The sequence below is a fragment of the Haemorhous mexicanus genome, chromosome 6 (genome assembly GCF_027477595.1).
Source record: "Haemorhous mexicanus isolate bHaeMex1 chromosome 6, bHaeMex1.pri, whole genome shotgun sequence".
Taxonomy (NCBI): domain Eukaryota; kingdom Metazoa; phylum Chordata; class Aves; order Passeriformes; family Fringillidae; genus Haemorhous; species Haemorhous mexicanus.
This window is the reverse complement of record NC_082346.1, coordinates 64,079,072-64,099,856: the sequence shown is the minus strand read 5'-3', so window position 1 is coordinate 64,099,856 and position 20,785 is coordinate 64,079,072. Positions and strand designations below refer to the sequence as shown.

The 20,785-nt window shown below is 57.5% G+C and overlaps 1 protein-coding gene across 4 annotated transcripts; it reads right to left on the bottom strand.

Annotated features, from left to right (window-relative positions):
- Positions 1 to 6: 6 nt before the first annotated feature.
- On the bottom strand, positions 7 to 19,445 carry NID2 (nidogen 2). 4 transcript variants are annotated; one of them, XM_059850655.1, is made up of 22 exons: positions 19,223 to 19,445; positions 18,041 to 18,349; positions 14,580 to 14,812; positions 13,965 to 14,341; positions 13,213 to 13,362; positions 12,888 to 13,133; positions 12,490 to 12,690; positions 12,143 to 12,361; positions 11,705 to 11,848; positions 10,882 to 11,010; positions 10,656 to 10,799; positions 10,454 to 10,573; positions 10,139 to 10,372; positions 9,201 to 9,440; positions 8,869 to 9,090; positions 8,585 to 8,754; positions 7,364 to 7,493; positions 4,886 to 5,060; positions 2,270 to 2,427; positions 1,599 to 1,722; positions 867 to 979; positions 7 to 765 (listed from the first exon to the last, which is right to left on the bottom strand). In XM_059850655.1, the coding sequence occupies exons 1-22, from the start codon at positions 19,409 to 19,411 to the stop codon at positions 755 to 757; spliced, it is 4,038 nt and encodes a 1,345-aa protein (XP_059706638.1). In that variant the 5' UTR covers positions 19,412 to 19,445; the 3' UTR covers positions 7 to 754. The 4 variants fall into 4 exon arrangements, with proteins under 4 accessions (XP_059706638.1, XP_059706639.1, XP_059706640.1 ...); XM_059850656.1 differs by having other exon boundaries at positions 4,886 to 5,057; XM_059850657.1 differs by having other exon boundaries at positions 9,201 to 9,437.
- Positions 19,446 to 20,785: the final 1,340 nt, after the last annotated feature.

Below are 20,785 nucleotides of genomic sequence, written 5' to 3'. Positions count from 1 at the left end.
GGCAACTTAAACCAACCTTTTTTATTCAATTATTGAAGTAACCTAGAAAAAGTGAAGCATTACAACGTAACTGGTATTTCTGAACATGTATTGGTCTACACTGGGTAGATCTAGGAAGGCACTTGGAGGACCCAACAAGCATGAACAGATCAATTCTAGCATATTCTTCTAATATAAATACTAAAAGACATGCATGGAGGCAGTGGTGAAAACACAGAATCATCCTCTGGAAAATCTTCAATGCCTTTGCCACATCCCATCCCTCTTCTGCAGGATTTTGGAGCACACACAGTCTCTGTCTTCAGGGCTGTTTGTTAATTAGACCCAGTAATTAACTGCATCCACAGCTTCCCACAGGCACTTAATTTCTTATTTTTGGAGAAAAGGATCTCTTGGTCAGATTGTCAAAACTATGAAAAATGAATCCATTCTTCTTCCAATAAAATAAAACATTGGAGTAAAAAAAGAAAAGCTACATTTTAAATCTTGCATGAGCAAGAGTTCGAGTCATGGCTTGAGCTTCCCAGGACTTTTTTTTTTTGGTGGTATCTCAGCATTTTCCACTTGGTACAAAAATACAGTAGTAAAGTCTTGAGGTATAACTATAAAAAATACTTGAAAATCTTTTTGCAGGAAAGCAGGGCACTTCATTGGCCTTGGTGAGGGACTTCTCCCCCCTTGTATGCAGTGCCAGATCTCTGGGTCTGAAATTCCTCTGGGTGCAAAGATCCTCGTTTCCTTGAAAATGGAGTTACTATTTCCTGGCTGTGGGGAGAAATGGAGATGTTTTAGTGTGAAGTGGAGATTTTTCAGGCCCCCAGCAGCCACCAGAATTCACAAGGGGATGGGGTTTGGGTGGGTTTTACCTCCAGGGCAGTAGGGATAAACTGCTGTGATTCCATAGAGGTGGGATCGCTGCTCTGGGAGATACTCATCAGTGAAGGAGCCTGTTTCTTTATTTACAGCTATCACCCCATCCCTGGTGAAAAAAAGGAGAAGAAATGTTTTATTCACCTTTGAAACTTGGGGGGCTTTTTCCCCTATTTAGAGCAGGCAGCTGAAAAGCTTGCTCTGAACACCTGCAGGACAAGTGGAAAGAAATCTGCCCTGTAAAATCCTCCTCCAGCTCAGTCAGTGCATTTCTCTGTGGTGATGCAGCCACAGAAAAGAGCCTTCCAAGGAGAGATTATCTCCCTGAGAGTCTCCTCCAAGCGTGGCAAGCCTTAAAGTGTTTGTTGTAACCCAGGATTGGATGGGAGCTGTGAGAGCTTCCAGCTGGAGCGGGAAGAGAGGCAAAGGGAACGGCTGAGGACAGGATCTTTCCTTGGACCTAATCTCCATCCAGAGACTTCAGCCAAGTTTCAGTTTAAAAAAAAAACAAACCCCAAACCACTGTTTCTGTCCCTCCCAGGGAGCTGGGCTTGTGTCTAAACAACTCCTCCTTGCTGAGATTTACAAGCAGGTGCTGCTGAAGCCACGCTCAGAGATCCAGGAGAGCTCTGGGGAGGCTCCAGGATTTGGGAGCAGGCTGGGATTCCTCTCAGGGAAGGGAGCTGAGCATTGCCAGGCGTGCAGGGGGTGGGATTTTCCCTGCTCACCGTCTCCAGTCCGTGTGGTAGAAGTGGTTGGCGTAGCTGATGATGCTGAAGGGGTAGTTGAGGTTGCTCTGGATGAGGCGCCGGCCGGTGCCGTCGGGGAATGTGCATTCCAGGTGCTTGGTGCCTGTTCCAACACAACATATTTCCCATCCCACTGGAAATGCCACACCAAATATGTTCTTTGTATTTCACAAAGGATCACAGGACACCCCAACAATCCCACCCTGGGCATCCCTGGGAGCGTCCTGGAGCTCTGGCAGCCTTGAGGCCGTGCCCATTCCCTGGGGAGCCTGGCCAGTGCCCAGCACCCTCTGGGGGAAGGGCCTTTCCCTGATTTATTACATTTTGAAACAGCTTTTCAGCCTGAAGATGTAGAATAAAAAAATTCAGGGTTGGAAAAATTCCCTAAGACCAAATCCAGCCATTCCCAGCACTGCCAAGGCCACCACTGCTCCATGTCCCCACGTGCCACATCCACACAGCTTTTAAATCCCTCCAGGAACAAGGACTCTAGCACTGCCCTGAGCAACAACATTTTCTATGGAGAAATATTTCCTAAAATCCAGTCTGGCACAGCACTGGAGCCCACAGGTAGCACTGGGCTGAAGACACCCAGGATTTTCCCTTGAGGCTCAGTGTGACCTTCTCTGCTCCATCCCTGGGGACATTACCTGCATCTGCCCAGCACAGCAGCTTGGAGAAGGGGTCAAAAGTCAGGCCATTGGGCAAACCAATGTCTGTGTGCACCAGAACCCTCCTGTTGGCTCCATTGACAGTGGAAGTTTCGATTTTGGGAGCTTCGCGATTCCAGTCCGTCCAGTAAAGGTTGCTTGGGAAATAATGCACAAACAGGGCACAAGAGTAAGGAGTGCTGGGAGATTATCCTGGTTCTTGCCAGGAGCAAGGCCTGGTTTTTCCCTTATCAGTGCCTGAACCATCTTTATTTGATTAGGAAAAAACCTCTCCAAACAAAGCAGAGCAATATCAGACATGTTTATGACCCAAACTGCGGCTCCTCGATGAGGGCGAGTCTGAGGAGCAGCACATTTTGTATCCCAACAGCACCCTGGAGGCACAGCTCTTCAAAATAAACTACATCCTGATACTGAAACTGCAGATCTCGAATAATTCAATAAAAGAGGGGCTGGGGAGCAGAGCCAATCCCTCCTACAGGACAAGGTCAGGACGGGGCCCGCAGCAGGCGGAATTGCTGCTAGCATAGTCCAGGGTAAGGAAGCAAAAAGGACCTTTGCATAACATGCACAGATGTTTGATTCAGCCCCGTGGAGAGATGGTCAGGTCCCAGCACCCACACATGGAGAGTCTGAGTTTCCCTGTGCCCAGGGGCCTGGGGGGTGACCCTGGTCCCAGGGCAGTACAAAGATGAGGGCCAGTCAGGGAATAGGGAGGATGTGGAAACCCAGGGCACTGGGAATATTTCCCTGTCTGCTCTGGGGTGCCCTGACCCCCACAGGAGCACTGACTTTGACCCTCATTCATGGAGAAAGTTTCCCAGACTTCAAGACAGACTGGAACCCACACAAGTGTGAAATAGATTATAGAGAGTAGTGTAGGTGTGTCACTGGGTGAGAAATTGAGGTTTTGGGATTTTTAGGATGTTGTGGATGGAAGCAAGGTGGAGGGCACAGGGTGTCATCCTGGGTTTCTTCTTAATGTTTCCTCCTCCAGGGGTTTGGGTGGCATTTTGTAATTGGGCAGAAAAGTCCCCATTGTGGGCTCTGTGGGATCAGTTATTGGGTTAAAAGGGAAAACAATCTGGGTGTCAGCTCTTAATTGGATGGTTTAGTCTTAAAAGCCCTTGGAACCAGAGATTGTTGGCCATTTTGTGCCTTCTAATGAAAAGCTGCAGAACTCACAGCAGTGAGACTGTTTTAGTGATAAGAAATAATAAAAACCTGAGTCTGAATATGAATTACTGTCTCAAGTGCCTTCAATCCAGACCCAGAGAAACCCAAAACCAGTACCCTCACAGGAGGAATGGCTCAGGAACAGAGGAACAGACATAGGAACCGGGGAAGGAGCCAACGGGGTCTAACAGCTTTTTGAGGGAAGCTTCAGTGTAGCAGGCACAGAGCTTGCAAGGCCTCCCTGGCTTTCAGCAGCCTAAGAGAGGAAATGCCTGGTCATGATGACTGGGCCTAAGAAGCCCCTTTTTCCACCTTCAGACCCTTGCTTATCTCTCTGTAACACTATAGGTCACTTTCACCTCGACCCTTACTACTGCCAATTCCTAAAACTCCTGTACTCTATATAAAGGGCTACTCTGGCCCAGCTCGGCAGAAGAGCTGTCCCTGAGACCTTTGCAGAGGCTGCAAATAAAGATTTCTCTGTGGTACCTCACACAACCTTCTCCTCTCTCTCCCTGTGTCTGCCCAAGGCACTTAGCAAGCCAAAGAGCTGAAATCACAAACGAGCTGATAACCACTAAAGAGCTGATATCACCTAAGAGCTGAGCTTGCTAAGGTATCCTGTGGCTGGGAACTGCCAGGCAGGCTGTGCATCACTTCTTGTGTCTCCCAAAACCAGGGAATGCCCCCCCCAGGGTGTCCACAGGAGCCTTGGCATGGCTGAGTTCTGCACCTTTGTTCTGGATTGCCAAGGGAATTGTATTCTATTTGCCATCTGTGTGGCAGTTGTATTCTGTTCATTGGGCAGTTTTCCATATCTCTTCCACAACTGGAGAGACCTCTACTGATAAGAGGCCATGGAATGTTCCTGCATGGCTGATAAGAGCTACAGCATCCCACTGGGAGATGTGAGCTCAGGGGGAGGAGCCAAGCATTCCTACCCGGATAGAATCTGGAGATCCTGGAACACCAGCACAGCTTCTCCACTGGATTTCCCAGAGGAGCAGCAGCTGCCTCTGCCCCTGGACCTTCAGAGGCAGACTGCACCCTTCTCCAGGATCCCTGCTCCAGCAGAACCAGCCCTGGCGCTGCAGGAAGGCTGAGCCACAATTCCAGTGGGACTGCTGCCAGCCCCCTGACCCACAGGGTGTCAGGCTGTGTTCTGGCTCTGGCAGTGTTGGTTTAGTTCACTGCATAGTTTATTTTATCCTTTTATTTCTTCCCTATTAAAGAACTGTTATTCCTGCTCCCTATTTTCTGCCTGAGAACCCCTTAATTTCAAATTTATAGCAATTGGGAGGGAGGGGGTTTGCATTTTCCATTTCAGGGGAGGCTCCTGCCTTCCTTAGCAAACACCTGGCTTTCCAAACCAAGACAAAGCCCAAAGCCCAAGCTCCCTGGGGGGTTTGTGCTGCTCACCCTCGGACGGGGTCCACGGCGATGGCGCGCGGGTTGACGAGCTCGCTGTCGAAGAGCACGCGGCGCTCGGAGCCGTCCAGCCGCGCCCGCTCGATCCTGTCCAGCCCGCTGTCCGTCCAGAACATGGCCCGGCGCAGGTGGTCCACGGCCAGGCCCTCGGGGCTGATCAGGCCTGCTGGGAGATGGTGGGGAAACGCTCATGATGGGGAAATGCTGCTCCGGGAGCCCTCAGGCATCTCCAGCCCAAAGGTGAAGGATGGTGATGCCTTAAGGTTTGAGCTTTTAAATTTTTCATATATTTCTAATCCTGTAATTCTTTAGTGTACAACTCTAAACTACAGTGTGAGCTGATGCTTTCCCATTTTGGTCAGACACAATTCCTCAAGGACACCTCACTGACTCAGGCCCCAAGAGATTTAAACCAAAGGGAGCTGGGGAGGGAGCAAACTTGGGTGTCACAGACATATTTTATGAAAAATCCTTTGGTTAGGATCTTTTCTCCTGAGAAGCTGAGAGGCCTCAGAAATGAAATGTAAACAATAATTATCTGCTGCTGTGGAATGCAACAGGTGCATCTGTGATTGGTCTCATCTGGTTGTTTTTTATTAATGGCCAATCACAGTCCAGCTGTCTCAGAACATCTGGTCAGTCACAAGATTTTATTATCATTCCTTTCTATTCCTTGCTAGCCTTGTGAGGAAATCCTTTCTTCTATTCTTTTAGTATAGTTTTAATATATCATTTTCTTTTAATATAATATAGATCATAAAATAATAAATCAGCCTTCTGAAACATGGAGTCAAGATTCTCATCTCTTCCCATGTCAGGTTTGCCTGCAAATTCAGCACTTGGGGTGAATCATGAAATATGGGTCTCCTCGAGCCAGGTCTCACAAGCTCTTGGAGATCTATTTCACACCCAAGATAGCTCAGCTACCTCAGAAGGCATAAAATCAGCAGGATGGCTTCTGTGGGAGTGTTGGAAACAAAAAGGTTTTAATGAAAGGTAAAATAACAGAACTACCTACAGAGAAAAACTGAGCCAGGTGTAGGAGGTCCTTGCCCCGGGTGAAACACCTCACAAAAGTGATTTGTTTCTTTGTTCTCTTCTTTTTCTAGTCAATTGCCCAGGTGGGACTTCTTGGCTCCTGTCCAATTGTCTATCCTTAAGTTTGAGGTGAAGTCCCCCAGGTCCTATGAGAAGTCTTTTCACCTCATTGAGGAGAGAAACTTCTGGGCTTATTTCCTTTTTAAAGTTTTGTCACTCCGTCAACAGAGGGCACATTCCTATAAATGACTTCATTACCTGAAGCTGTAATTGGAAGATTAACCCCCAATATGCAAATGGACCAAACTTATGAAAGTGTGAAAACTGTCCATTTTTGGGTGTAGCCCCTGGATGGGCTTTGTCTGCCTGAAATGTACCAGAAGGCCCTTCAATAAATATAAATATAACTGCTTTTATTGCCTTAATTTTGTCTGGCCTCTGTTTTTAGGTAGCCTGATAAGGCACCAATGGGAGGATCCCGGAGCTGGGATGGGAAGAGCAGATGTAGCTCTGGGCAGGTGACACTGGGTGAGACACAGACTTGAAGGAATTTAGAGATTCTAGAGGAGCTAAGATTTTAGTTAGAGATAACTTTATTGGAGTTAATTAAAATAAATGGGTAGGCCTTGATGAAGTTAAGAGTTAGCAGTTAACTAATAACTGATTGCTTGTCAGCACAACGTTTGGTGAGCTGGGTTTGTAATGAAGAATTTAGGAACTGACAAATGGCTTTTGGGAACATCAGACAATTGTGGGGCTCCTCTGCTCTGAACCCAACTGAAGTCAGGGAATGGGAGTCCTACCCAGGGTTCATTTGTCAGATTTGCACTGAAAAGGCAGAAGGGGCAGAAAGAGGAGGAATTCATTTACTTCCTCATTTTGGGACCCCTCCCCATGACAGGGACCAGGGACCCATTTCAAGGGACAAACTGCCCATGCTTAAAGCTTTGGAACTGATTACCCTGGGAATGGGATGTGCCAAAGGTTTGAACATGGGTTTGTATTTTGGGTACTCAGTACTCTTCTATACTTAGAGACACTCTTATGTACTCTTACACACTTAGAGATGAAAGGGCTCTGTGATCACCTGTAAATTGGGGTGTGTGTTTGGGAGCTATCCCATAATAAACACACACTTCTAACTCTAAACTGTCAGAGAGTGTTTGGATATCGGTACCAGATCAATATCCATACTGGGAATGGGATGTACCAAAGGTATGAACATGGGTTTGTATTTTGGGTACTCAGTACCTGTACAGATAAAAGGGTTCTGTGATCACCTGTAAATTGGGGTGTGTGTTTGGGAGCTATCCCATAATAAACACACACTTCTAACTCTAAACTGTCAGAGAGTCTTTGTCCATCACAGTTGGATATCAGTACTAGATCAGTATCCATATTTTCTAATAAATCCTGGGGACAGGAGCACACCTGAGCTGATGATGGTCTCTGGCTCAGAGCCTGGCTCCAGGCCCGCCCGGCTGATGCTCCGGCCGGCCACGTCAGTCCAGTAGATCATCCTCTCCCGGCAGTCATAGTCAATCCCCACCACGATGGAGCCCTGCCAGGGTCAGGAGAGGATGGAAAAACGGGGTGAGATCCTGCCAGGAGGCTCAGGGAGAAACCTCAACCCATCAGCTGGCACTGAGAGCTGCCTGGGACATGTTGAGGTTTCAGGGAGAATCCTCAACCCATCAGCTGGCACAGAGAGCTGCCTGGGACACTCTGCAAGTGGGGAATGACACTCAAATCTCATTTTCCCCAGCAAAACTCTGCTCTGTTCCCTCTACATCCTCCCAGCTGAATCCCCCAGCAGAGGATTTTAGGCCAGCTCACACCCACATCCAGATGGATTTGAACCCTTTGCCTGAAGGAGAGGGTGCTCCAAGAGCGAAGCCAGCCCGGGGAATGACCTTCAGGATGGGGAGAGGGAATACTTGGCAAGGTCCTTCACTTCCCCAGGGTGCAGGGAGGGTCCTGGCCCGGATTTCAGCGTTCCTCTGCCTTGGTCTGGCCTGGCTGGAGAGGCACATGGCCATGCTCCAAGGGGAATCCAAGGAAGGAAAAAAGGCCAGCCCTGCAGCTGGAAGTCTGTGCTGAGACCAACCCTGGAGAGCTCTGGGAGCACCTTTGTGAGCAGACCCAGGTCTGGGACCTCTCTAGGACCTGTCTCTCTGCTGGGGATGGCTGGAGGGAGGTGAAAATAGAATCCATAGAATCCCAGAATGGCTTGGGTTAGAAGGAATCTTAAAGATCATTCAGTTCCACCCCTGCCATGGGCAGGGACACCTTCCACTATCCCAGGCTGCTCCAACCAGATCTGGGACACTTCCAGGAATGGGGCAGCCACAGTTTCTCTGAGCAACCTGTGCCAGGGCCTCCCCATCCCCAGTCAATAATTTCATCCCAATACCCCATCTAACCCTGCCCTCCATCATTGGGGAGCCACTCCCCCTCATCACTTGTCCAAAGTGCCACCAAGGCAGCCAGCACAGCCAATGTCCCCAAACACCAGCATCAACCCTCAAGAGGTGACCCCTCAAATCCTGACAGGAGCTTCAGAGAGAGGTGAAACCACCGAGTGGCAGCCCCAGCCTGTCCCAAACCCCCTGGGTGCTGCTGCACCCCACGCCCACCCCACGGATACCGTACATGCAGGGAGAGCAGGGTCTTGGCCGCCTCCTTGTGCAGCCGGGTGCCGTTCAGGGGCAGGTAGCCAATCTGCTGGCCCTGGGCGTAGAGCAGGAATGTCCCCGTGGCCGGTGGGGACACATCAGGCCGGGGCTCGGGCCGGACGCTGGGCGGGGCGACGCTGGGCAGACCTGGCAGGTCGGAGGGGACAGAGATGGCTCAGACAGCATCGTCCCCTCGGCTCCATGCCCGGAGCCGTGAGGACTCCCGGTGCCCAGGGTGACTTTGGGGCGCTGGGCTCTTACAGGGCGGGGTGGTGCCGGGCTCGGAGCGCGTCCCTGGGATCTCCCTGCCGCTCTGCTCCACGCACCAGCAGTAGCCGCTGTCGCCGTGGCACTGCAGCGGGGTGAAGTCCCCGCTGGGGTCACACTGTGGCACGTACTGGTCCCCGCGGGGGCTGCCCCCGTAGTGCTCCAGCAAACTCTGCCGCCAGCGCTCGCACATGCTGGGGGGCCTCTCCGTGGGCTCTGGCACGGGAGGGCGACAGTCACCACCCTATTCGGGGCACTCAGGGCTTAGCAGAGCCCTGTGTCCCCCTGTCCCTGCTGGCTGTGCCCCCCTGGAGGGTGTCACTGACCTGGGCTCCCGCAGCGTGGCGGGGTGGTGCCCGGTGCCGTCCGGGTGCCGGCGATCTCCTGTCCGGCGGCGTCCACGCACCAGCAGTGCCCGGAGCTGCTGTGGCACTGCAGGGGCCGGTACCGGCCCTGCTCGTCACACTGGGGCACGTGGCCATCGCCCACGGGTGACGGCCCTGGTGGCACCTCCCGCGGGTACATCCGCGCGTGCTCGCAGGGCGTCAGCTGCTGGATGGACTCTGCTGGCAGCAAACGCCCCCAGCCCGGCCTCAGGGGGTGCCACCAGCTCTTGTGGAGCCACTTGGCACCTTGGCATCACTTCTCCCCTGTCTACCAGCACCCCTTGGTCTGGGGCTGCCCCACTCCAGCCCCCTCGACACCCCACAGCTGTTGCCTCCATCATAAGTTGACACAGGAGGTGGCCCAATGGCCACAGCCACTGTGACCCAATGGGCCAGGACACCCTAAACACCCAAGAGCCCCTCCATGCACCCACTTGACAGCACCCTGCCCTCAGTGAAGCCCCAGATCAGTGGTTGGGCAGAAGGTCACAGAGTCACAGAATCCTTAGGGTTGGAAGGGACCTGTGGAGATCCTCCAGTCCAACCTCCCTGCCAAGGCAGGGTCACCTGGAGAAGGTGACACAGGAATGTGTCCAGGTGGGTTTGGAATATCTCCAGAGAGGGAGACTCCACACTCTCCCTGGGCAGCTCCTCCAGGGCTCTGCCACCCTCAGCACTGGGAAATTCTCCCTCATGCTGAGGTGAAATTTCTCAGGTTTTAATTTATGACTGTTTAGTTTATGGCTCCCCTCCACTAGCTGTGGCCTCATTGTCCCCACACTGCTGGCAGCTGGGCCAAAGTGGGAAGCCACTGAGACACCACCCAGATGCTCAAGGACCCCACCCTGCTCCCCTCACCCCCGGAGGGTGTCACTGACCTGGGCTCCCGCAGCGCGGCGGGGTGGTGCCCGGTGCAGTCCGGGTGCCAGCGATCTCCTGTCCAGCAGCATCCACGCACCAGCAGTGCCCAGAGCTGCCGTGGCACTGCAGGGGCCGGTACCGGCCCTGCTCATCACACTGGGGCACGTGGCCGTCACCCAGGGGTGGCACCTCCCGCGGGTACATCCGCTCGTGCTGGCAGGGCGTGAGACGCTGCGGGTTCCCCTCCGCCGCTGGAAAGCCAGGAAAGAGGAGAGTGAGGCTGGGGAAGCTGTGCCAGGAGGAGAGGGCACGGGGCTGAGCGGGCACCTCACCGTATGTGCACTGGAAGCCGTCGCCCGCGTAGCCGGGCCGGCAGCGGCAGGAGAAGGAGCCCGGGGTGTTGTAGCAGACGGCGGCCGGGTGACACGGGCTTTCAGCACACTCATCCACGTCTGTGCAGGGGGAAGACGGGATCAGCGGGGACAGGGACACCCCGAGAGCTGCGGTGTGGGGTCCCTCCCGTGCCCACCTTACCTGAGCAGTGGATGCCGTCGCCGGTGTAGCCGGGGAGGCACTCGCAGGAGGCGCGGCCGTCACCGCGGGACAGGCACCGCGCCCGGTCCCCCGGAGCGCAGGGGTGCCGCCCGTCCTCGCAGGGGTCACTCGGTGGTGCCAGCGCTGTGGGGACAGGGGAGGGGTGCTCAGGGCACATCCGTGGGGCACGGGAGTGGGGAACACCCCGGCTGGGGTCAGCACTTACGCACACACGCCTGCCCGTCCCCCGCTGGCTGGTAGCCGCCGCGGCACTCGCAGCGGTAACTGCCCGGCGCGTTCAGGCACACGGAGAAGGGCCCGCACTGACCCAGGCCTTCGGTGCACTCATCCACATCTGGGGAAAGGAGGAGACACCAGGCACCCCGATGGTGGTGGGACACCCCCATCTTCATGGCCTGGCTGCTCGTGGTCTGACAGGGAATATCCTGCCCCACGCTGCCCATCTCATGTCTGTCACTGAACTTAATCAACTACGGAATTAACTTTCTAATCAGCTCAAAATAGAAGGGAATAAAGAACAAGATCGCTTTTGGTGTATAGTTGTGACAAAGAAGCATTTGTTCAAGGCACACCAATATTCTCAACTATTTGTGGTTTAAAACTTGGTTTCCTTGTCCTGAAATTAAGTGATTAGATTGGTCACTTAACCTGGGATTTTAGGAGAGGGAAACCTGTTCCTTATTGAAAGGCAGGATCCTCGAATTCCTCACCAGCATCACTGTGCAGTGCAACTCACTGGCACTGGACAACTTCTTGTGGAAAGGGACTCTAAAATTGGAAGACAAATTTGCAACGTGGAATTTTGGAGTGATAGCAAAGCAACAACAAAGCTGCCTGGATTTATGAAATGCAGAAATTATTTTTCAACTGGTTTTGCTTTTTTCCTGTATCTCCTTTTTTTCCCCTCCTCTTTTTCATCTGCTCCTGGAGCTCTTCCTCCAGCAGCCTGCCTCAGTTTCCCTCCATGATGCATCCCTGTGCTTGGTGAAGCTCTGTGGGCACCAGAACTCCCCCCCAGCCCCGCTGACCTCGGCAGCCTCGTCCATCTCTGCGGTACCCGGCCGGGCACTCGCACGTGTACTCGGTGCCCACGCCGGGCTGGCAGCGCGCCGGTGCCTCGCACGTGTGGCTGCCATCGTGGCACGGGCTCACCCCGGGATTCTCGGCATCGTCTGCGGGCATACAGGGATGTTGGGGAGAATAAAAGATCTGGGAGACACAGGGAGTGACCATCCCCACTTACACCCGATGCAGGCATCACCACTGCGCTGCAGCACCATGCAGGGAACCACGGCCGTGCCACCCCCACCACGCCGGCAGCGCTGCACTCAAACTTCTGGAAAACCCCTCCTTTTTGGCAGATTTTGGGCAAAGCCAGCTTTGGGAAGACGGCGGCATCCCCGCTTGGGGCCGGCACCCTGGGTTGGCACACGGATTGGCACCCGGGGGTGGGTGCTGGCGCTCACCTCGTGCCGGGCCGATGCGGGCGGCCAGGGCGTAGCGCAGGACGTGCTCGTGGCTGTCGAAGAGGGCGAAGGCGCGCGCCACCGAGAGCCGCTGCCGCGCCGGCAGCCGCGAGTGCGGGCAGCCCGAGAAGGTGACGTTCTGGCGCAGGCGGTAGGACAAGGTCTGGTTGGCGGTGCCCGCGGCCACCACGTATTCCCGCTGGCCTGAGGATGTCACGGCTGCCGGATGGCAGGGAGAACCCGGCGGGATGTGGGAAAAATGGTGTCAGCATAGATGTGGCTCGGGTGCTGTCGGGCGTTCAGGGGTGGTGTGTAGGGGACTGAAGGCAGGTGAGCACAGGTCTTACCTGAGCTGGAGTAGGAGTAGAGCTCCTTGTAGGGAGTGATGTGGACAGTGACGTTCTCTGGCAGGAATGGGACCTCACCCTGGATGTGTGTCCTGAGGCTTAAATAGTTGTCCGGCCCCAGGCCCTCGGCTGTCTGAGTGACTTGGACCGTCTCCCCGCCGGGGTAAAATGTCACCTCCAGGCTCTGGGTGAATTCAGCGCCTGGGCAGGAAAAAGGAACGGGCACCACTTGTAGGGACAACCCCAAAGCACCCTTGCCAGCTACTCCAGCATGGGATGTCACAGCGAGAGGTGAGCGGGACTGGGGAAACCACAGAGCTGCCCTGTCCCCTGATCCCCCACCCGCCCCAAGCAGCCACACCCCTCGGAGCGACGGCACCTCCCAAATCCCCTCTCACCGGTGATGCTGAAGCCGTTCTCAGAGCCAGGCTCCTCCAGGGCGAAGAGCCAGGCGAAGAGCCCCCCGAGGGGCAGCAGGGGCAGCAGGGCACGGGCGGCGGGCTGGGGCACGCCGCTGATGGCCGTGTAGGCTCTGCCGTCGCTGCCCACGATGTAGGCGTGCAGGTCCACGTCCTGGAAGCGGACGGACGCCCGTCCCACCCTCAGGCTCCCGCTCACCTTCCCGTTGAGGCGATGCACGGCGCCTGGGTGGGGAGATGGGCACCCCTGGCAGCGGCCACCCAGGCACGCGGGCTGCCCATGCCCGCCGCCCGCCCCGCGTACCTTCGGGCAGGCACTGCCGCCCGTTCCCGTAGAAGGTGGCCCGGCAGTGGCAGCAGAAGCCGGCGGCGTAGTCGGTGCAGAAGGCGTGAGGGGAGCAGCTCCCGTGGTGTTGGGCACACGTCTCCTTGCTGGCTGCGCTGTAGGTGAACACTGGGGACAAGGGGGAAAGCTTGGGGACACGGTGACAAAGCCACCCTTCACACCGGGTGGGTGTTTTGCCTTCTTGGCCCCCAAAAGCAACGCCTGGAAACGAGCCAGCTGGCAGTGGTGGTTCCCAAGGGAGTCACCCGGGATGCAGAGGGCTGGTGGAGGGTTTGGAACCTGTTGCCTGATTTCAGGCAGATCTGACAGAGGGCACGGGATCAAATTCCTGACGGTATTTTTGGGAGACAGTTGGCTGGGACAGGGCTCTGCTCCCTCGGGCACGTGCCACGGCGGCTCCACAGCTGGCTCGGTGGCGGGGAGGGTGGCAAGGCCAATTCTGGGACCTGTCCCCTGAGCTTCCCACCCCATCCCAAGCTCCAGACCTCCCTCCTTCCCCTTGGCACGCCCGGCGGGCAGGGCTGTGCGGCTCCAGCAGCCCCTTGGCTGCAGGATGGGGCTGAGAGGAGGAGCTGCAAGGGCAGCAGCTTTGCAGGAGCAGCTCCTCCAGCACCAGCCCTTGGGACGGGGTGAAATTCCAGCCAGGGGCCTCTTTTAGGGAGCCACCCCCACTCGGTCACTGTCCCCACTGGGTCATTGTCCCCGCTCACCGTCGGGGTTGAAATGCACGTCCTCCTCCACGCCCACGCCGTGCTGGCCCGAGCTGTAGGAGGAGGGGTTGGCAGAGAAGCTCTGCCCGGTGCCACCATCCCCTCTGGGCTGCAGCCAGCGGCTCCGCTCCTGGGTGTCCCTCCTCCCGGGGACAAAGCCCAGGAGCACCGGGCCACCGTGGGACCCGTGGCTGGGACGCTGGGCCATGGGTGTGTGGCTGGAGAGAGGGTGGGGGTAGCTGGCGGTGCCAGGGTTGGGGTGCTCAGGGGGGCTCTGAGGCACAGCAGGAGCAGCTCCCTGGCCACCCCCCGGCTCCACGTGCTCCGTGCTGCCCACGTGGAAAACCCACACGCCAGGGATTCCCGTGTTGCTCTCCCTGTGGACAAAGCACACATGAATGTCATCACAGCCATGCTGGAAAAGCCACCCCAAAGGTGGCAGCACCCTTCCAGGACCCCAATACAGCTGCTGTGCATGTGGGGCTGAGCCCCTGATACAACCCAGCATCCCAAGGTCACTCCCCAAATTTTTCCAGGCTCTGAAAGGCTCCAGGGCTGGGGGAAGGTGACCCTGCTCCCCCTGCCCACACCCACAGCCCCCCAGGTTCCACCCACCTCTCCAGGTTCCTCAGAGCCTGCTCGCTGCTGGCCAGGCTGTGGAAGAGCCCGTCCCTCTTGGGGTCATCGCTGTCCCCCCAGCTGAAGCCCACCCTGGCTGGCAGCTCCAGCTGGACGTTGTAGGATTCCTTGGGTCGTGTCCCCAGGAACTGGAGGCCACCCTCGGGGTAGAGGAAGATGGTGTAGGTGTCCTCATCGTTGTAGGCTATGACTGCCTGGAAGGTGTTGAGCTGCCAAAGGGAGAGCAGATGGATGTCAGAGGGGCAGGAACACAACAGAGGAGTGAAGGAAGGGGAGCAGGGATGTGAGAGGCAGCCCCACACACACCACAGGGTATGCAACCACCCCAAAAGGGCCCTCAGACAGAAAGCACCTCCATGGAGCCAGGCTGGGAGAGCTGGGGGTGCTCACCTGGAGAGGAGAAGGCTCCAGGGAGAGCTCAGAGCCCCTGGCAGGGCCTGAAGGGGCTCCAGGAGAGCTGGAGAGGGACTGGGGACAAGGGATGGAGGGACAGGACCCAGGGAATGGCTCCCAGTGCCAGAGGGCAGGGATGGATGGGAGATTGGGAATTCCTGGCTGGGAGGGTGGTGATGCCCTGGCACAAGGTGCCCAGAGAAGCTGTGGCTGTCCCTGCATCCCTGGAAGTGCCCAAGGCCAGGCTGGACAGGGCTTGGAGCAGCCTGGGATAGAGGAAAGTGTCCCTGCCCATGGCACAGGGTGGCACTGGATGTCCTTTAAGGCCCTTCCAACCCAAACCATTCCACGATCAGCCTGCAGAGACCTCCTGGGGAAGAGCAGGAGCTGGGGCTGCTCATGCCCAGCCAAACCCAAAGTGCCACATCCTGGGAAGACGCTCAGCATCCTCCTAGGAGCCCATGGCACAGCCAGGCCACTCCCGAGTGCAAGGGTGTCCCAAGAGCATCCCCTGCACTGGGAGCCCCTCACTCCTGTCCTCCCACTGACACCCCCTGCTCCATCCCATCAGCACCAGAGGAAAACCCACACCCCCCGCTCGTCCCTGAGAACAATTTTAGCTCGGTTTCCTCCGGAAAAAACATCCCAGCTTCCCATACATCCCGCTATAGGCAAGCTGGCCGCCTGCCCTGCCAGCCCTGCGAGCCTTGGGGCCGTGCCAGGCAGCGGCACCGCGGCCACAACCCCGGGAGCCGGCACAGCCCCGCCGAGCCACCCGGCATCCCACCCGCTCCAATACCACCGAGAAACCAACCCCACCGAGCTCCTGCTCCTCCCGCTCCGAGCAGGGAGCGGCAGCCCTTCCCACCGGGAACGGCGCCCGAGCGAAGGAAAAGCGATTAAATTCCCAGTTTCACCCCCTGGAGCAGAGGGAGGGAGGCTAGGGGCTCCCCCTGCTCCGCCCGCCCTGATTTTGGGGCGCAGGGCCCCCGGAGCATCGCTGGATTTCCTGGCAGCCCCGCGGGATATAAAGAGCCTTGTTGTGCCTGTCACACACTCGGGCATTCAGAGACCCCGAAAAGGCGGCCAAAAAGCTGGAGGGGGGTGGAATAACCCCCCTTCCCTCCCCCCGGGGCTGGATTCCACCCCCACGCAGCCAAATCACAGCAGCAGCTGCAGGACTTATTCTGCCTCGGGGCGGGTGGCCAGGGGGGACACGCTGGGTGACATCGATGTGCTGGCACGGTGGGGTGAAGGGAAGGAGGGGGGAAGTCCCCAGCAAAGAGCTGCAAAGGGCAAATTCCAGCCCAAAAGGGCAAGTTTTGCTCCTCCAGAAGCAGGCTCAGCCTTGTCCCTTTCTGCAACCCGGGAAAATGTCACTGCAGGGACCAGGAGAATGTCCCAAGGAGTTGGAGGGGACACGGCACTGCCAGACCTCCCACCAGGCAGGACCCCCAAAGAGGGGGTCTGGGGATCCTCTGCTCCCCATCTTAACCCAGTTTTCTACTTTTGGGGCTCAAAAGGGATTAGCTGTGGCTTTCCAGGGCAGGGGGAAAGGCTTTGGAGTCAGTCCTGGTTCTGAGCAGCAGGAGGGCAGCGTTTCCATAAACACCACATTTGGTCAGGGGAAAAAAAAAAAAAGTGGTGTTTGGGGAGATTTTTAGCAGTTTTGGCGAAGGGGGAGCTCAGCAAAGCACAGGCACAAGCTGCATTTCAGGAGCTTTCCCTGGAGCTCCTCGTTTCCAAACAAGACCAGCTTCATTTTAAAGCCTGATCCAAAACTTCACAGAGGGGGGAAAAAAACCACAACGGGGAAGAGAAAAGAAGAGGAGGCTGCGTTTTCGATGGCCACGAGGTCGCTGTGAGGCCCCTGATGGCATCTCTTCAGCTGTTTTCCCAACTTTTAAATGAGAGGAAAAAATGTGCCTTGTCTCCTTCCAAACCTCAGCTTCTTGCCTTGCTTGGCTTCCCTCTCAGCAAGGCACTACTGAAGGGCCCTGGAGTGGGGGGATGGCTCTTGGTGGCCCTTGGGGACCTGGTGGCTGCTGCTGGGCTTTGGGGGAGAGCCCATCACCCACCACCCAGCTCTGGGTGTCCATCGCCAGAGTTTTCCTCGTGCAGCTCATCCCTTTCAGCTCCTTGGAGGGGCATCGCTGTCACCTCCTCAGCACGTCATCAGCCTGATGTGACAGCTCATGGCCCGGGACAGGCAGTGCTGGAGGTCCACCCACGCAGGAGCCTTATCAGCCCCGTGGGTGGAGAGCACAGGTCAGCCCCCGAGCTAGCAGACCACCTTTGAGCTTGTTTTCCAGGCACAAAATCAGCCCACAGTGGAAATTCCAGAGCTGGTTGCTCACCAGCAGCGCAATCAGCGCAGGGCAGGAGGAAGGACCAACCCCGAGCCAGCAGGAAAGGTCAGGAGCACAATGGGTGTCCTAACCCAGGGTCCCCAGCTGCCCCCAGCCACCCTCTGCCCTCCTGCAAAGCCAGAGCCACCAGCACTGGAAAGCTTTGTCTGAAAAGAATCAGAATCATGGAATGGTTTGGGTTGAGATCTTAAAACTCATCCCATTCCTCCCCGTGCCGTGGCAGGGACACCTTCCACCATCCCAGGGTCCTCCAAGCCCCATCCAGCCTGGCCTTGGACACTTCCAGAGATCCAGGGGCAGCCACAGCTGCTCTGAGCACCCTGTGCCAGGGCGTCCCTTCCCTCACAGCCAAGGATTCCTTCCTAACATCTGATCCAAGCGATGGGCGTGGATTGACAGGACAATTCTCTCTTGTCCTGTCACTCCATGTCCTTGTTCAAGCACCTCCAGCCATGAAGGCAACCTCTAAACCTCTTCTGGCCAACAGCCCCACCCCTGCCAGAGCTCTGAGCAGAGGGGGAAAGCTCCACGTTCCTCCTGGTGCTCGCCCAAGGATGGATGGATGGATGGAGCCACCACCCAGCTGCTCAGAAAGAAATTTTGGGTACCACACAAGAGAAACTCATCCTCCCATGATGTGTAGGATGGGAACCAAGCTCAGCCCCTTGGCCTCACCTTTGTGGAGGGCTCGGTGTCCTGGGAGAGCTCCTGGTAGGCGCCCACCTCCTCCCAGGTGGCAATGAAGGCATTGGTGGGCACGAAGGCGGCAGCAGAGCGGGGAAACCCGGCCCGGATGTATCCCACAGCCTGGTCCAGCACGTCCCTGGAGTCATCCTGCCGGTAGTAGATGTTCCCTCTGTCCCCAGAGGTGTCCAGGTCGGCCAGGAAGGGGGCGATGACGGGGAAGTCTGTGGGGAAATCGTCATCCACGTACTGGGTCTCCCTGGGGAAATCCTGGCTGGAGATGACCCCGTTGGTCCCCACCTGCGGGGAGAGCGGTGCAGGGTGCTCAGGAGCTGCAGAGGTGCCACCACTGCCGGTCCCCTTGCCCTGTCCCCCCCTCCTCGGTGCAGTGAGAGCCCTGAGGCCGCGTGGCCCCGTTGGTCCCCACCTGCGGGGAGAGCGGTGCAGGGTGCTCAGGAGCTGCAGAGGTGCCACCACTGCCGGTCCCCTTGCCCTGTCCCCCCCTCCTCGGTGCAGTGAGAGCCCTGAGGCCGCGTGGCCCCATCCGGCCCGGGCAGAAAACAAAGACCTCGGGCTTCTCCATCCCCCAGGGAGCTGCGGCTCGGGGGCCATCCCAGCTGCAGCCGCTGCGGCGGGGGAACAGCTGCGGGGGAGAAAGCCGAGGAGAAAGCCCTCTTGTTCCTCCGGAGACACCGGGCAGGAGACCGCGGGAAGGGGGAAATGGAGGGATGGAGGGATGGAGGGATGGAGGGATGGATGGATGGATGGATGGATGGATGGATGGATGGATGGATGGATGGATGGATGGATGGATGAAACACGTGCGGCGGACAGCGAAGGTGCACATGGAGGGGCAGGGGCGGGCAGGAGGAGGAGGAGGGGGTGTAAAGGCAGGGGAGGAAGGGGGTGAGTGGGAGGAAGGATGGAAAGATGGAGGGGTGAAAAGTCAGAGGGAATGAGGGATGGTGGGACAGAAGGATGGAGAGAAGCAGAGTGGGAAGATGGAGAGAGACAGGGCTGGAAGGAGGGAGAGACACAGGGTGGAGAGATGGACGGAGTGAAGATGGAGGGACAGAGGGACATGATGGAGAGGAGGAAGAGGGGTAGGGAGTAAGAGCGGCCGGAGGGAAGGAGAGCAGGGAAGGAGAAGGGAGTGGGGCCAGCGGGACTCACGTAGAGGCGGCGGGCGGCGCGGCCGTAGAGGCGCAGGGCGCGGCGGAGCAGCACCCCGGGAGAGCTCTCGTCGTCCCCGGGCCGGAGCCGGGCATCGCCGCGGGCCGGGCCGTGCGGGAGCAGCCCCGGGCGGGGCAGGGCTGCCCCCAGGGCCAGCACCGCCGCCAGCAGCGCCGCCACCACCCGCATCCCCACGGCGGCCACGGGAGCGCCGGACGGAGCCGAGCGGGAGGAGCCGAGCGGAGCCGGACGGACCGGACGGGGCGACCCCGGCCCCGCGGGGCGGGACGGGGAGTAGCCCGAGGGGCGGGGCCAAGCAGCGGCCGTCCCCGTCCTGAGCCAATCAGATCTTACCCAAAATCCGTCCAGGGTTGAGGCCCCCCCCCCCCAGTACCAGCATCCCGGGGGGAGCGGGGTCTCGCAGCGGTGGTGTCCAGAGGGGACATCCCGGGAAGGAAGGCGGGATCCCCTCTTGGAGCCCCCCATCTTGGAGCCCCCCATCCCCCCCGGCTCGCCCCAACGCCCCCGGGGCCGAGCCCGCGGACAGCGGGGGTCGGGGCCGGGGTCGCGGCATGGGCGAGGGGCTCCGGCCGCTCCCGCTCGCTCGGATCCTGCTCCCCCGAGCCGGGAAGGAACGTGATCCTCATCCCCCGGGAGCTGCGGGGGGAGCACACGGGCAGTCCCCGGCCAAAAGCTGAGCTGAGCTCGGCCGGGTCAGCGAGCGGCCCCCCACGCACGCAGGGTCAGCGCTGTTTATCCTTCCTCTGCGCCGTCATCCATCATCTCCAGCTCTGCAGCGACCGATGGAGCCAGGAGAATTCCCTGCCTTTGCGTCGGGGTGGGAGCACCCACGGTGGTGGAGGGCAGGAAGAGCTCAAATCCCGACAGCTGCACTCCATGAGTGCTCCTGGAAATCCGGGCTGGGAGCAGCCAAAAGCTCTGCTGCAGCTTCCTGGAGCCTTTCCCCCTTCCCTGGCCTGGAGACTGCATCTGTCCCCAGGCACAGCCATGCCCGAGGAATGCCAGATAACCAGGAGGGAAGTGTCAAAACCCCGTAGGCTGTCGAGAGAAATAAATCAGGGACACATTCATGGCATTCCCGACAGGAATCCTCACACGGGAAGCAGCTGGACACCCTCCACCCGGTCTATTGCAGTGACAGGGATTTGTCACTGTGGCCCCTCCATCCCAGCAGAGTGCAATCTGCTGCACCCTGCTCACCCAGGAAAGCAGCTCTGGCTGTTCCAGGGAGTGTCACTGCTGGGGCCACATCTGGAGAAGCCACTGCCCCTTGGCTGCAGGCAGCTGGCTGGCTCCAGCCCCTGGAAGGAGTCCTTTGCCTGGCCATGGAAAACCATTAGGACTTCGAGCAGGGTCCAAGCCAGCTGGACACGATCTGCAGCCTTTGAGGAGCTTCCCGTGCCAAAATGTGGCTTTTCTTTGAAGCTCAAACACCTCCACGGCTCTCCAGGGAAACTGGGAGCTGCAGGGGGCCAGCAGCTCCTCTGCTTGGTGAGATCCCAGCTGGGATGTCACTCCCATGGGGAATGGTGGCATTTGGTG

What these genes read in the sequence shown, in the direction of transcription:
- NID2 (XM_059850655.1), bottom strand. Translation starts at nt 19,411, where the DNA reads ATGCGGGTGGTGGCGGCGCTGCTGGCGGCGGTGCTGGCCCTGGGGGCA. An exon ending in GCGGCAGTGCCTGCCCGAAG is followed by an intron (nt 13,134 to 13,212) that starts GTACGCGGGGCG and finishes CTCCCCACCCAG; the next exon opens with GCGCCGTGCATCGCCTCAAC. An exon ending in AGAGACCATCATCAGCTCAG is followed by an intron (nt 5,061 to 7,363) that starts GTGTGCTCCTGT and finishes ACCATCTCCCAG; the next exon opens with CAGGCCTGATCAGCCCCGAG.